Here is a 16,533-nt window from a genome sequence, read left to right as displayed (position 1 = left end):
CAACTCAACATACACTGCGCTGTGGATAGAGAGGTGATCAAAAAGAAGCGCCTGATAAATAGGCGAGTAGACCAGTCTGTGCAGACTGAATGAAGAAGATTTTTTTTTTTGGCGTCAGGTGCATGGGAACATAAGGCCAGCTGCGTTAGAAGAACCTTTTAGCTGCCCCTGAAACGACAAAGTAAGTACATTGTACAAACTCGGCGAAGCGAGAGGAATGATGAAAACGCCACCAAAATACAGGTGAAATTTTTACACAAACCCCAGACGTCCTGTTCCCAAACAAAAAGCCTTTTGGCCTTTACAGACACTTCAGGTGCCCGCGAAGTGCCAAACAGTATGCAGACTGTCGGGACGTAGTTTCTCCTTCTATAAGTGACATGTTCTGGAATTTCTCACTATAACATAATTTCAGAAAGCACTAAACCACTAACCAAATGAAACTGTCTAGTCTTATATTGCTTCACAGGCAAGGACGAGTCTACTCCGTTATTTAGTGGATGAAGAGTGTGGGAGGGGAGGAAGGGTACTAGCGAGATGACAAGTGAGAGGGTGTGAAGGTAGCGGGGGTCAAACACACTCACCCATCGGATGATGCTGACCCGGGCAGGCCGCGGCCCCCAAGATGAAGGAAGAGCTCAGAGAACTTGGGTGTCTTGTTCTGGGAAGAGTTACAATTGGCAGTATGGGACAAGCCTTGGTCTGTTTAGAAGGAGGTTCCGAGAGTAGACATTTGGAAGGCATCGTGAAGAAGAAGTAAAGTAAGGAGGAGAAGGAAGAGGAGGGGATGGGGGTTTGGCCGGAGGAGAGACTACGCAATTCAGACTAATGAGGTATTGGCCGATGGAAGGTAAGCAGGGATGATGGTTGTGATGGGATGTCCCGTCAGGCGCAGACACACCAACGAACAATTGTGTGAGGGAGTAGTGGCAACAGAAGGAAGTGGTGTGAAGCCGAGAGCCTATAATGCAGAGAGTCCTGGATACTGTACTGTAGATAGAATGAACAGCAGCTCATGACGGTGTTATTTGTTTGGTATCGTCTGATTCAACAGATGGACCAAGATAGTAACATGGCGTATGCTCTGTTTTGTGCCTTCTGCGAGCACAGGCAATGGAATGTCGAAAAATCGAAGAATGTCTACAGTTTACAGGACAGCAAATATCCCGTGCTGTCTTATTTGTAATCAGAACCAACATGCCCTACCACTGACAGTTCGGTCCATGACACGCATATTTGTGCTGCAACGTGAGAAATCATAGAGACTGATGGATCTGGGGCGCGACGTCCGATTTCGCTGGAGTAAGAGGGGGGTCGGCGGAAGAATGAACTTGAGATCAGAGGGCACCCGTGGCTTGCTGGTTTGGCCACGATAGATGAATCCTGGTACGACAGGTTCTGAGGTTTTGAGGTTCTGCATGTGGATTGGGCTCATGGACAGGACATGAGGGAACAACCTGGGGATGGGCTCCCGTGCATTGACCAGACCAGATCAGCAAGACCAAGACCCCTCTCCCTACTTCTGCATCCTTTAAACTATTGTCTCGCCACCGCTCGGTAGCAGTGGCCGTTGTGGAGCTCGACTGCCGTTTGATTTTGCTGTCGCGAGCTTTACTATTTTCTCAAGCTCATGTACAGGGACAGCACCCTGTTTATCGTTAGGACGTAATGGCTCGCAGCCCTGTCCCCTAATGGAACTGAAGGCGCCCGATGTATTGTCGGAAGCCGCACTGGTTTCGTAGCTTGATCTGCGCCGTTTGTTGGCGGGCTACCGAACTCGTGAATGCATGGTGTTGATGTGACAAAAAGTACATCTTCGCCTGTGAGCAGGTAATGGAGGCTTTGAAGGACAGGAGGCAAGTGGCACTATGATTCGCGGAGTCTGTAAGATTTGCCAACCCGAGAAGAGACGGGGGTGAATATAAAGAACCCAAGTAAAACGGGCTCGGGAGGAAAAGTCACGGAGAAGAGAACTTAAAAGACCGATATGTGCATCAACGTATATCCCCCTTCAAAACAACTGGCACCAGATACTTTAAAAAGTGGCCAAGGCCGTAATGTTGTGTTACCACAGACAGTTGGCAGCCTGTCGCATCGATGCACGTCTCTGTGTTGTCGTCGTTGCAGTGGCTGATCTGCAGGTGGAAGCACACAATTATGCGCATTGGCGTATTGAATCGTCGCATTAGGCAAAGAGAAGCAATAAGCTGCTACGACATCCGGAACACTTGCGTTTCGTAGGTAGCATTGCAGGGCACCAGGAAGATGATGGCTGGTCCGCAAGGGTGGCGTGTTTTTGGAGTGCCGTCGGGAAGAGTGATGATTCAAGAGAAGAAGAAGTATGTGAAAGAAGTGGGTGGGGAACAAAATGGAATTGAGACTATTCAAAGAAGATGGAGGTACCGTGTGCCGTGTAAGGCAATATGAGGAGCTAAAATGACCATACAACATGCCGTACTTCGTACATATGGAAAGAAGCGGACAACGAGCCACTTGCACGAGGCATAAGATTTGGACCGGTGAGTCTACTACATAGTCCACAGATAGAAGGAAAGAGGACGCCCTCGCGCACTTATTTTTGGCAGTCTACCGATCCATGTTCATCAGTATGGCGGCCATGCAAGACTAGATGAACGGATGCCTGTCCGTACGCGATTCTCTGGGCTTGGAGGACAATGTGCAAGAGCGAGGAAAGGAGGGAGGGAGGACAAGAGAAACATCAGCAAGCATCGACGGTATCGTTACGGCAGAGATCTAAAAGCTGCTCGTTACTCCGGCCCTGGAATCAAATATCCGAAATCAGAAACCTTGAAGACAAGTGTGGTGATTTGCCCGGACATCTTAAAGCACTGTGTGGCAAGTGGCCAGCCGATAGCTATCCTGTTTTGAATAAACATTCGATATGGCTGCCATGAGGGGCCAGCCCGATCAGACTACAACCCTGTACAACGTTTTCAGGCCCAGGAAATGTGCTGTTCGGCCATGGGCGCAGTAGGAGCACCAGTAGGAGCACTAATGATGCTAGGACGGCGAGGTCCCCAAGGGCAACAGAGTTGCAAGGCGAATGACAGAGCCAGGAGAAAGAGTACATCGTAGGGGGCCACGCTCCTAAAGGACAATGGCAAGTATGAACGTAGGGACTGCTTGCGGGCGTATTCGGACTGCCACAACCGCAAGACTAAGGACTGGGGCAATCTAACTGGGTGTGTACATGTCCACGAAAGGCTCCATTCGCTGGCAGCTTTTCTTTTGGATCCTCTTGTTGGGGTTGGCAAGGGGCTTGTTTCTTACTTTTTCTGCTACGTACTTCGTCCGTGACGAACTGAAATCTTTTCGTTGACTGACGTGTGAATATCCCATTACGACGAGGCCACAATTCTTAAGAAGCACTTGCATTTTGCATTGAAGTATTTTTTGGCATTCTGGCGGCATACTGCGATTGAGACAAGGGACATCTCCAGTACATACTGGAAGGAAATTCATCGCAATGACGGGCACAGTTAAATTTGCTATTCTGTAGCGTGCAGCAAACGGCGAATGTAAATTGCCAAATGTCAAATGTCAAAACAAGTACATTACACATCACAGATGGATGTCTGTTAACAAACACCAAAAGTACGCGGAAGCTCGGAAGAGTGGAAATATGAGAGCTGGACGAGCACAAACCGGCACACTCGGGGCTGAGCGTGGGATTATCCCGTACGAACATTTGCGTCTAATCTAATAATACCCAGCAAAATGGATGCTGGGACTGGATACTTGCGGCCATAGGGGGCGGACTTGTGATTACGGGTAGACTTTACAGACTAGGCCGAGATTGACAAACGGGATCCAAACGCCATGAGTCTGTTGCTGTCCCTCTTTACTCTTTGCCTCTTTCCTCTTTGCCTCCTTTACATCAAAGACAACAAGACAAAAAGACAAAAGACACAAAGAGGAAAAGAGGCTCTTTACTCCAGCACTAGAGCAGGCTGAAAACTAGTTTGGAGGTCGGTTGCCTTGGCAGGAATAAACCATTTTCATTCTCCTGTCCGCTGCCCAGAAACGCCGAATGGGCTGTCTCGCGAGTCAACCATGCCGGACAGAGTCATCTAGAATGCAAACGTGACAAAACACAACCGGCGGGAGTGGCCATTACGGATGGAGCATGGGACCTGTCAGTCAGACCGAGGAACGCTACGGGTAAACCAACAGAACCGCACCTTTGCGTTTGCGGTATCATGCCGGACGACCTAGCCACGGCCCTACCGGGATTTTAACACAGATGGTTGCTAGTTGGTGTTTCGCGTTTGGTGTTATTGCTGTTACGGTGAAAATCTGGTCAATCTAACAACCCTTTCTCAGCAGGCGGCGAGTGCACTTGTGGCAAAGGAGAATCGACGATGGCACCAAGAGGAGCAAAAGGGGGGCGGTGGGGGGGAACGGACATGAAAGGGGAAAACAATATGTCAAACGGAACCCGCCGGTCTTGGCTGGTCGGCGAGGCTCAGAGCCACATAGTTTGACACGGGCTGTCCAAATTGCCAGTCTGGTCCGTCGGGAGCGAGTAAATAGAAAAAAATGGACCAGACTTTGATTAGTGTGGCAACTGGAGATGAGGCACAGTGGAAGCTTGACATCGATGAGAGTGGCACCGGAGTAGGAATAAAATGATGCTTCTGTTCATCATGCTGATCAAGTCTCGGATGGATATCGGGTGAGGAGCAAAACAAAGACGACGGAGAAAAAGAAAGAAAGAAAAGCCAACAACTTATGCTAGTACAAAAATGGAAAATCGTAAACGCATGGTGATCGACAGCGCAACAAGTTGCCCATAAACATGCGACCTTTGCACGGCCGTCTCGTCAACAGTTTTGCTCATATTTACGTACGCCTTCGCGGCAACGTGGGTCGTGTACATTACTGTCTTCGACCTGGCTTTGGCCTAGGCACAACGAACATTATGGCACAATGACAGATCAAACGGGCTCGTTGAATGTTCAGTAAAAGAGAAAGTGAACATACAGCCAGAGAGGGGAAAAAAAAAAAAAAAAAAAAAAAAAGAAGAAACAAAGAAGGAAACTGAAGAAGGAAGGATACAAGCCCGCAAAGCTTCTAAGCACTCAGTGCAAAGCCTTGGTAACCAAGCTTTCCTTCGCCGGCCAGCACATGTACTCCGGTAGTGTCGTTTCTCTTTCGAGGATAGCCAAAACAATCTGTATTTGTTAAGTCATCAGGTGAAATATTCGTACTTACGAAGAATGACCACCGTTCCCCATCAGCAGGTGCCGTCAGAGCCGCTCTAGCCCCCCATTCGCATCGCAACCGATACCATTTGTATCGACGATTGGTTATGATATTGGAATCGGAACATTTAGATCACTTTCTGCAAGTAACTAAGGCACAGAAGCAGGCCAGTCCTGAGCCGGCAATTACTCGGGTGTGTGGTTAACAAGTTAAAAAGAGGAGACGCTCGGAATGGCGTATGCTGCAGTGGTTCTGCAAAGTATTCAAAACAAACGGTACGGATACCAACAGGGAGGGCCACATTTGACATCTTCGACGTAACAGCCATCGTTGCCGCAGTACAAAGAGGAAAGACGCGACGGGGCGGGAGAGAAGAGGTGTGTTTGTTTTCTCTGGGTTAGTTAACCTGAGAAATAGCGGGGAGAGTGGCCTGATTCTTGTTTAGGAGTGAAATTCCGGTCCGCCACTAGGCTCCGCTTACCATTCTCACAATAAAACGGAGATGGGCATTCATTGCATAGATTTGTCCAGACTACAAACACTGGTGCAACAACAAAGTGGCCCATTTTTCGGCGGAATAGAGTGCGGAATGCTTGCGTTTGTCGCCTTCTCCTTTGCTTTTTGTGAATCTTTTTCGTTTGCCTCTCTCTTCGGCCAATTTTGACAGGCGTCAATGTGGAGAAATGGGAAAGGGGACACAATTCCTAGTCGCAGATCCATGACCACCACTCTTGGAGAAAGAAATCGACATGTGTTACGGTGCGAGGGTCCGAGAGTGCAAAACTCCGTCCTCCATAAAGCACTACGACCGACAGATTCTGGCCATCGACCAGCAAAAGAAAAGTTCATAGTCTTATGCTCTCCACACCTTTTTTTTTTTTTTTTTTTTTTAATAAATGCCAAACCCCTGTGATTGGATTTTGTTTTGACCGGCCCCTTATGGCCGTGCACCAAACTTGTCCCCCGTGTTCTGGATCGACCGACGGAGTACTCCGTCTTGCGCGTTTTGATTTTGGGGTTCCATCAGAGTAGAAAGAAAAAGCGGGTACCTCATCCGCCCGGTACCCGGGACATTTCTCGCACACAAAACACCGTATTTTACTGTGTACGTGCACTGACGGCCTCTCCTTGATTGGCACATAATTTTATCGCTTCACCCGAGCACATAACTGATATTGATTCCTATACTTCAACCAGTTTCTAAGCGTGTTAGCCATGCGTCTAGCGCCATCTTTGATTTTGGTGGACAACTCTTCAATGACAGGGCCCCAATTTATTCACTTTGACTATTATATCTAGGACTTCACATCGTCATAAATGAAATAGAAAAATTATGGACAAGAGAGTGGGCGTCAGATGAAAAGTATACTGTATGCGAAAAGTTTATATAGACTGTATACTAGTGTGATACTTATATATACTTCAGTATAGCTGTAAAACTGTACATGTTAATTCGGTACATAATTGTATCTGTGTTGTGGAGCTCGAGGTCCAGGTCCGTCTCCACAAAAGGGCCTAGCAGGTGCTAGTTTGAGCCATTCCCCGACAACAAGGGGAAGTCAGGGAATCTGGTGGCCCCAGTTGCCATGCCTTGCTGTTCTAATTTGGAGAAACGTCCGTGTGTAATGCGACCTGTCGACTATTTTTCTATTTTTGTTTTAAAAGTAGCGCGGCTTTTGAACGTCGCTTTACCCGTTCAGCGCAGTGAATCCAGTTCTTGATATTGACATCATCAATGAAGAAGGCTTCTGATGGCCATACAAACGTCCAGGCTTCGTGAAGCCGCCTTTGCAAAAGACTCATAATGGACACATCAAGACGTGATGGTCTTATGGACATCTAGGATATTGCATATTCGGAGAGTTTCTGCGCGAAATTTCAATATGCTTCCCCGGTAGAAGGGCAGCACTGGGACATCGACTTTCTGAGACAGACAAAAGTGTCCGGTCCTTCATAGCGGCTATCGCGGAAAACTCACATAAAGTGACTTTATGTCAGTTAACATTCTGCGGTTATTAGACGGTATGTACTTGCCAGCTACAGTGAGAGGCAGAGGATGGGGGAAACCTGATGGACTTTCAACCCGCGAGAAGGTAAAATTGTCAATTATTTCCGTTACCTTTTTTCATTTGGTAAAAGTGTCGGGTTCAGGTATGACATAGTACCCAACTATCACAAGGGGCATTGGAATTAACCGGCTTCGCTTTCTTGCGGAAGAGTTATGGACAGCAGGCATGGACACAGTACGAGTGACAAACGTTTTATATCCAAACGGAGAGAAAGCGCTTGTTATGCAAACGGTGGAAGGACCACGGGATGTTTGAATCAATTTGTCTCCAATCGAGCTCGGAGTAAACGGAAAGAATGCGATTGATTGCCCTATGTCGGCAAGGCTCTGGACATATGGTTATACTTTAAGCGGTAATGTAGGCTGTGGCACAACAAAGAGAGTGTCCTGTAAAAGACCCAAGTGTGGTGTTGATACAACGTAACAAGGGAAATATAGCCAGGTGTGCAAGACATCATTATGCAGGTCAGTTAAATAAGGCGAAGAGTGACATTGGAACTCTACCTGGGTAAAAAACTAAGCAAGGAAATCATCGCAACCATAAAATCAACGTATTAGCCTCGCGATGAGAGCGGTTGTAGCAGACGCCACAAATCAGTCCGTCTCGTTGTCCTCCTCAGTCTCACTGCCACTGTCCTCAATGACAAAAGTGGCAGATCCAGTCGTGTACTTGGGCGGCTCGTACTTGGCCTCCGGTACAACCGCATATTTGAGACGGGCAACAACCTGCTCATGGTCTCCCGAAATGTATCCTTCGTCAGTGTAGCCAAAAGCCGTCTCCCATGGAGCACGCATGCTTTCCGGAATCTTCCAGCCCAACTCCGAGCTGCGGAGCCAGAGGCGAAGAAGGTGGCGACGGGTCGCCAGTCCGGTCGCGTCGCCACTAGACGCGTCTTCGTACGAACTGCGCGAATGCAAGACGGCCCAGTTGTTGATGAAGACCAAATCGCCGGGGTCGGTGTCGAGTTTGACACTGTTACGGTCGGCAATGGCGGAAACGACGCTGAGTGCTTCGATTTGGGTCGGCGTGAGCTCGGGGATTTGCTTTGCACGCGACGACCGGCCTGCCTTCATGGCGGGGTGTGCTCCAAGGCGGCTGGGATCAAAGCTGAGCAGGAGCTTGTTGTCTTCAAAAACCAATAGCGGAGCAAGGGTGTAGCGACTCTTGCGGTCAGACCTTACAACGTTTGTGAGGTTAGTGACCTGTTGAAAACAAATCCAATAAACGGCTGGAGACGATGCTGCTAAATCAAAATCGCTCTTTTTTTTTAAAAAAAAAAAGCTAGCGTTAACTTACATGTGGACGGGCCAGTCTGGCTTGGCAAGGACCTGAACAACATCAGGGCGTTCAAGCATTAGGTCGTTATAGATCTTCCACGACGACGCCACCACAGTTTGCCCTCCTTTGGCAGCAACTTGGCGAACTTGGAGGGCCAGAATGTCAGTACCCATGTCACTGTGCCACTTCTACGTCATAGTCAGTTCAACACTAAGGGTATAAAATGTATAGGTAACAAGCCCCTATATGGGGCGAAATCGTAAAAAAACAAAGTGACAGGTAAATAAGGACATACCAGCGATTGGTTTGTGTGGGCACCGTGTCGTTTGTCATACGGCACCGTCCACGTCTTCGCATCGGTGATATGTGCTGCCTCAGTTAGTTATCGAGGACAGGAAAGACGGCCGTTTCTTGAAGATAAAATGGACCTGGAATCTTTTGCTTTCGTTTTATGGTAACTTTGTAGTGATATGAGGCGGAAATGTTTGATTGATACTTACATATCACGTTGCCTTTCTTATCCTGGATTCCGTGCTTATCTCCGATGAAGCTGGCAAGTCCCAGAAACAGGAGGAGATTGTCCGAGTCAGAGTAAAGGGACGGGTTGAGCCCTTTGACGATACAAACGCCCGTAGCGTTGTGGAGGCTGTTTGAAGCTGCGAAAAGAGCATCGCGGATGTTGGCGGGCGGCACGAAATTGTCTTTGCAGATCTCGTGGCCGTCAATTTGGAGAGCTATGGTTCGTTGTTAGTATACCTAGAAGACAAAGGTATAATACGATAACAACAAACTTGGCTCGCAAATGGGACAAATGATATATAACACCTCCGAAGAATTTGCCTAGGGCTTAGAAGCCGTCCATTGATGACATACCTTTGAAAGCAGAAAGCGCTAGTTCCAGAGCCTTGACTTCGGCAGTGCTGAGATACACGTGAAGTGGCCCGGATCCGTTGGCACCCAGCTCGGCCAATGGGCTCGATAGGCGAGATGGCAAGTTGCCAGGTGCCTGCAAGTAGCCAGCACATGGCTGGCTGTCATCCAGGGATCCCATTCCGGTGCGTGAGTGAGATTCGGGACTGCTATATTCAAGGTTCGTTCTCCTGAACGCTATTGTACCCTTTTTAGTTGTTCTCCAAGGAACTGTATCCCGGGACTATGACGGTTTCTGTCGTCGAATAATGCTGGTTCGTCGAACTCTGTTTGGGTATTTCGAAAAGCTCAAGGAGCTTGGCAGCAAGTGTAGTTGCTGTGGCGTTTGAGATCGTCGCCTTGTTACGAGGTGATAGAAAAACAACACGTCACGGCACACCTGTTCGCATGTCAGTAGGAAGTTCTTGTAAGAAACAGAAACAAAGTACAGCAAGCGCCCGGTGAGAAATTGGGCTACTCACGGCAGAGACAAGCTATTTCGCCCTTTCAACAGCGCCAGACAGTTTGCTTCGCAGTTGGTCGTGTGCATGTGTGGCCTTTCAATAAATGGCAATGGTTGAGGGATGTGGCTATCGCCTTGAAAGATGTAGAAGGCGAGGTGATAGGTTGGAAGGATGACTTTGGCAAAAGGCGAGGTCGTGGTTGAAGGGGGCACTATTTATACCCCCGAAAGAGGCTCAAAGTTCGCAGGACGAAAATGGAAGAGAGCAGTTGAGGGCAACTTGAGAGTTGGGTGGTGGCTGCTTGAGAATTAGATGACACCAACGTGAGAGCTCGTTGATGTGGGAGGCTTGTGATGGCAACCTCAGAGTCAGTTGATGGCACTTTGTAAGCTAGACGATAGAGACGTGATGCTTAGATGACGGCAAAACGAGAGTAAGGCGATGGGTTTCTGAGAGGATAACTGGGGATGCTCTCTTTGATATAAACGCACACGCGAGCTTCCCGAGACGGAAAGAAAAGACGATGGACATATCCAACCAGTTGGATGGAGCGTGACAACTTACAAAAGAAGGAGCAAGCAGCCCGCAGCAAGGGAGCGGGCGAGACGCAGGAGCGACGAGGAAAACTGCAAAATTTCAAAATCTATTTTGTCTGGAGGGCTACTTTCCCAATGGCTTCCTACGTGCTGCAACGTCTTGCTCTGTCTCGAAATGTGCACGCGAACGAGCTTCATGACCAGGGTTAAAGCGTGTTGCAGGATTGGGTGGGAACGATGGGGTAGTTTTGGGTCAAAGGGCAAGTCAAGTCCGTCCGTCTTAAAAACTTATTTTCTCTACTACGTTTCCCAAGCTCTTTCTGTTCGGAATGCTCCGTTCTGATGCCGCCCTCTCCAGAGTATTTGAAGTCGGTTTGGGCGGACGGCAGACGTACTTTAGTTTCTTTTCTTTTATATATATATATATATATATATATATTTTAGTTATCAGTTTATTTGTTTGTTTAATTTCCTTCCATTTTCTCATACCCCATGTTTGGTGAATAAAGTCCTTATTCGCGCCTCACGACGGAGTGGCGTAGGTATTTGAATCTTAAAAGCCGAAGCCGCTTCTTGTGCGTCTATATTAGGTTTCACTCTAGGAAGGTGCAATGGGGACGTAGTTGCATGGGAAATCGGTCATAAAAAGAGGGAAAGAGCTACTGGATGAAACTGTCGTAGAGCACGCGTAGCCAGACGGCAGACATAAGGATGGCAACCCCAAATCCATCGAAGGCTTATGTTCTTGTCTCCAAGGAAGAACTGTGTAGGGCTATGTGCCATAATAATAGTGAGAGGGAGGGTGTGCGTGGCTCTTCAGACTGCACCTGCATGCATCGTGCAGGAAAACGCAATGTACTCTGTGGATTTTTTTCCCTTGCCTGGCTAGTGCCGCTCACAGACGGGGAGGGGAGCAAAGTGCTAGCTGTTAGGAAAGAACGGGGGCCGGGGCGTGGAAATAAAAACGTCGAAAGTTTCGACGGCATGAATGACCCAAAGAGGGAAAGAGCGTTGCAGCAAGGCCGTGAATTGGGAAGGGCAATGCATGCGCTTACAATGATCAGCACAGACAGTACAGACCGTTTGTTCGCGTGACAATATTCATTTTCAGACGGCATACAGGTCTCGCTCCTTGCTTGACGAGATCTCTGGCGCTTTTGCTCTGTTTTACTGGGGGCATATGCATATCTCGGATCGTCCGTACCTCTTTCAGAAGTCCCGTACCGATTCCAGTCTGTCTCTTGGAGCAGCATCTAGCCTTACTTTTGTCGTTGCATTGCGCTTCCGAGCATGCAGACGTTCGTTTGTGCGGTTGCAATATGCAAGATTTCTACTGGTGCAATGTGTTGGCAGGCTGATGCATAAACGGGCAGGTCAGAGAGACTCGACGTCCAAACAAAGAGCTGCCGAAGACACCTCCGTTTTTGGTCCGTCCTTGCCGGTCTGCCATGCTTTTTGTTTACGGTTGTCCCTAAATCACAGCGGACGGCGCCAGGCTTTGCACTTCCCCAGGCTATTTGGACAGCCGGAAGAGATTCGCTACAGGCGGTTGGATAGAAAGGGTATGCATGATGTGGCGAATAAGCAGCTTACTGCTGAGAAAGATAATAAAAGACTGCGTTCGTAAGGGTGGTTGAAAATGGGAGACAAACGTAAGGTCTAAGGTGTGCTCCATCCGTTGAAGTGTGCTGTTTTTCACCCTTTGCATATTGTCTTCCGAAGAAGAAGGAGAGGACCTACCATTAAGGTAAAACACCTGAAGAATGCCATTTACTAACGACACTTTACATGCCCTCTTCAAAAGTAGCAATGTGTGAGATGTGCTGCGTGCATCATTAAAAGCAGGGTACTGATCGTAAGTATGTAAGGCGACCTCGGAGGCGGTAACAAACAGAAATACCCTTGGGGGCCAGAGTAGCGTTGTTGTTTATTGTTTGTGGGTTTGTGAAACAATGGCCTTGTGAAGCCCGACTGCAAAGACGGAGGGTGACATAATGTCCCTTGAGAAACTGCAAAGGCGGATTCTTCTTGTCCTCTTTTCCCGGAATTTCCTATTTATTTCTATTTTACCGGGTTGGTCTTGATTTGCGGCTGGATGAATGAAAGTGAAAGACTGAACTACAGAAGGGCACAAGAAACCTTATCATGATGCTCCAGCTGAGTGGCTTCGGCAGCTTGCGCAGGGCGCGGCTAAAATAAATTAAAGTCATTGTCTACGTAGGGCGTAGTTGCGGCTGTATCTTAGGACAAATAATCGGTTACAAAGCTGCTGTGATAAATTCGTCGGTATGGGTGTGGAGGTGAACGAATAAAAGTTATGTTAGAGACATATTTGTCTTTCCGGAGGAGGCAAGAGGGGAAAAGGGGGGGGGGGGGGGGAAGAAGCATGAGAGAGGGGTTTTGTTCGGCCGTTTGCTAGGCTCCATTCGTGCATTTGTGGGATGGAGCTTGTCCCTGCAGCGTTAACTACATGTCGATGCGCATGTATATGCATTCTGTGCGCATCAAAGTACCTACATCCTTGGCGTTTCCATTTTCTTCTTTGACTTTCTTGTCTCTCCTTACCTGGCGCTATCATGATGGTATTATGGAAGGACGAACTGTGCGACAGGTGCGAAACAGCCGCGCAACATAAAAACACCTGGAATTTTAAACAGAAAATCCTGCCACGTTCATCCTGGATGGAAACAATGGCATCCTGAGTAAAGTACGACAAGTACTTCTAGACCCAGCTTGGGAATGCAGGTCATTGCGGTGGTTTCCTTCCTCTCGGCTTTAGCATCCTCGAGTGGCCTGGCCGACCAATGGACCCATGTCATGTCCGAATGCATGATGCAGCGGAGTACTCCGAACGGCGCATGTCCACACGGGCACTCCAAAGTGTAAATATCGTAGCGACCATGCACAGCAGTTGGATTGTCTGTAGAATCTGTCAACCGGTGAGCTGTTCGTCTCCATTGACGATCAAACGGCGCTGGAGGCCTGGTGTCCTAAACCTCGTCACCAAGTCCAGGAATACGACGTACCGGCTTCCGGTCTGCATGGCCCACTCTTCGGTCGCCACGCTGCAGGAGACGGCTTTTTAAGCGTGAACAGGACTGGCCTATTCACTCAGTGCCCGCTTTCTTTTCGATGTGTGGCAGGCAGTTCAGTGGGTGGTCCAGTGATAGAAGGAAACCCGGGTTTCCTACTAAATGAGACCTGGGTCCGTGTCAGTTAGATTATTTTTCTTTTCATTTTTGAACTTTTGATTTTTGTTTTGCTTTTTGCCTTTCCCTTTTGTGTCTGGTCTAGTAATTAATCCATATTCTTATGGGAACTGGTGCCGCTCCTCCGCCTTCGCTCAGCTTAAACGGGTTCTTGCCTGTTTCTGCACATTGTGCGCAGCTAGGCGCAACTTGGAGCAGGTATGAGAGTTTGAAAAGGAAGCATGACGCAGCTTCCATGCAAGAGGCTAGATTAGTGCCGACGAGGTATTAATTAGCTTGTGGTTCAAGAGCTCGGATGAGGGCAATCCTTCCAACCGGAGGTGGGATGTGGGCAATAGACATGGCAACAAGCGGCTTGATTGTGGGCACCGTCTGAAGCCTGTTGTCTGTTGCAGTTGCTGTGCATATTACGGACGAAATGGAGGAACCGTGTCGGTTGTGGAGACAAGCATAGTCGGGCGTGGCCAAGCCAATCCCCAAGGGGTTGAACAACACCGGATATGAGAGACGGACAAGGTCTTCGTCACCTAGAATTCAGTCGGCTAATAAGCGCCGTTGGCAACTGCCTTTGAGTTTGTGGGCTCTGTAGCGTTGCCTTGCCAGTGTATTTCCAGCTTTCGTTCCCCAGCACTTGATTCGGCTCGGCCCTGCCAGCTCTGCCACATCATAAAGTACTCCGTATTAATGTATTGTCCAAGTGGTGCTGTAGGCAGGCGACGCCATGCTACCACACCGACGGTCGATCCAGATCTAGAATAGACCAATGGCTTGGAGCATGAGTTTGACGGTAGCCGAATGTGCTTTGGTGCTTTTCGGTGCTTAATCGGTCACTGTGTTGCTAGAAGTTGGGGCCAAAGTTGGGAGTTTGGTGGCACATAATATCTGCAAGTTGCGATTTTGCGACAAGTGAACAGAGTAAAGAAAGGCCACAGCTTTATGCCTACCAGTTTCTGACTGTGCACACCTCTGGGACGGCAGGAAACTTCGGTAAAAAGGCAAAATAACGGGCCTGAGTGGTGAGGAGGCACCTGCTACATGTCCAGTCGCTTGTTGAAAACGAGTAGGCCCCCACGAATGAGGTGGGGAAATGTGATGTGACATCAGTTATTAGGAAGAAAGAACAGAAGAAAACGACCAAGAACGAAGTACTACAAAAAAAAATTGTGGCTAGCTGAAAGACGATATCAAGCGCATCAGAATTGGGCAAAAATAAGCAGAAAAAGAAAGTAAACAGCAAACACGTGAAGAAACATGTCGTAAGGGTCGGAGAAATCAAACCCGAGAAGAGAGAAAAGTGACAGCACCGGTTGAGTCGACTCACTCGCGTATTCCTGGCACAGTAAGGCGGCATGCCCTCTGAGAGACCTGTGGGGGGTGAGGGTCAGGCAAATACTCCGTGGACTCGACGCACTAAGCAAACGAGAAACGAGACACGCATGTCTCTAGCCTCCTTTTTATGTTGATGGGAAAAAATCACCCCACAACGGAAAGGATCGTTGCTTCTCAGCCGACCCCCTGTCTTTGTATTTCGTACGTCGTTCTTGTACAAGAACAACATGTATTCTGCACATTTAAAGCAAGACCGTCAAGTAGAAGAAAGTTGAAGTCGCCCGGGATAGGTTTCTCGTTCCAAGTCAGTCAAGCAGTCGTCCTCGGTATATCGCTTTCGGTTCAGTGCCACGGCCATGTTGACCTGTGATGGTACCTAGGCGGGCGTTTTCTTTTTCTCTTTTCCCTGCTTCGTCGGCCTTGATTCTCTCATTTTATATCAACTGCTTCTATTTTGGATTGATTTGTGCACCTACAAGAGCGGAAGCCCATTCGTTTCTTCGATCGACGACTTCAAAGCTGCTCGGTAACCTCTTTATCTTAGTTTCTGTCCAGTCCAACTTTACCAGTGCTGGCCTGTAGTCTGCTTCAACGAGTTAAACCGTTCAAAGAGCAATCTGCAATTGGACCTTTTCTCTGTATTTCCACTTTGAAATGGCCAAGGGACCCTTGACTTTGCACGCACCAGCAGAAAAAAAACAATTAACCAATGAGGGAGGACACAGGCCACGGGACGAAGACAAACATGGGAGCCGCAGAAGCCAGAACCCACCGGGAAGCTGACCACCCGCAGAGCTGCCACCCCCTCCTCCCCCAAAAAACTATGCCAACGGGCCCTCGCGGACAAAGCTTCTGTTCAACTCGACCACGCCAACCGGTCAAGGCAGGGAGTAATACTTAACGTGACTGTGGCGCCTTATTTTCTCGACTTTAACCATCCCGGTACCATGTTTACAAACCGGTGAGGGGACGCAGTCGTAGTATCCCGTCCAAGAACCAAAGCCTCGAACTCCACCTGGCCCTTTTTCTGTCGCTTAAAACCCCGCTAGTCATGTCATTATGTGTGCTTTGGTTTTCCCAACTGGCTGCCGTCCTTCCGTTGTGCGTATCTCAGTACGTCGACCTTGAAGTCCGTTTGGTTTCCATTCAGTAATAATTACTGCACAGAGCGCGGCTCTGGAGGATGGGGCTTTGTGTCTCCTATTTGCTCTGTGCCCCATACGCAACAGAATGCATGGGGGTTGTTTGCCACTGTTCCCCTGTTCTTTTCTGGGCGCCGCCCAGTTCAAGGTCTTTTCTCTTGTCACCAGGCGCCTTGTTTTGCTATTTGTCTTTGGATCTTCGCCTCCCGTGCAGCTGTCGAATGACCGAGACAAAACACTGCCGGCGGCATTCAAAATATCCACAGACTCAGCTTTAGGAAAATCGCATCCTCTTTCCGGGTCTGTCTTGTTTTATCGAATTTTTTGTTTGTTTTCTTTGTGTTCTTCCCTTCCAAGGAGTCCACCTCCCA

At 48.5% G+C, this 16,533-nt stretch overlaps 1 protein-coding gene across 1 annotated transcript; it reads right to left on the bottom strand.

The window, feature by feature from the left end:
- Positions 1-7,888: 7,888 nt before the first annotated feature.
- SPBR_02635 (taurine catabolism dioxygenase family protein) lies at positions 7,889-9,624 on the bottom strand (the record flags this gene model as incomplete). Its single annotated transcript, XM_040760938.1, has 5 exons — positions 7,889-8,471; positions 8,592-8,761; positions 8,869-8,942; positions 9,074-9,307; positions 9,447-9,624. 5 exons carry the CDS (start codon positions 9,622-9,624, stop codon positions 7,889-7,891), a joined length of 1,239 nt encoding a protein of 412 aa, XP_040620046.1.
- Between the last annotated feature and the right edge of the window lie 6,909 nt (positions 9,625-16,533).

Source organism: Sporothrix brasiliensis, assembly GCF_000820605.1.
Source record: "Sporothrix brasiliensis 5110 chromosome Unknown Cont17, whole genome shotgun sequence".
Taxonomy (NCBI): domain Eukaryota; kingdom Fungi; phylum Ascomycota; class Sordariomycetes; order Ophiostomatales; family Ophiostomataceae; genus Sporothrix; species Sporothrix brasiliensis.
The sequence above is the reverse complement of the archived record's forward strand: the minus strand, read 5'-3'. Positions and strand labels throughout refer to the sequence as shown.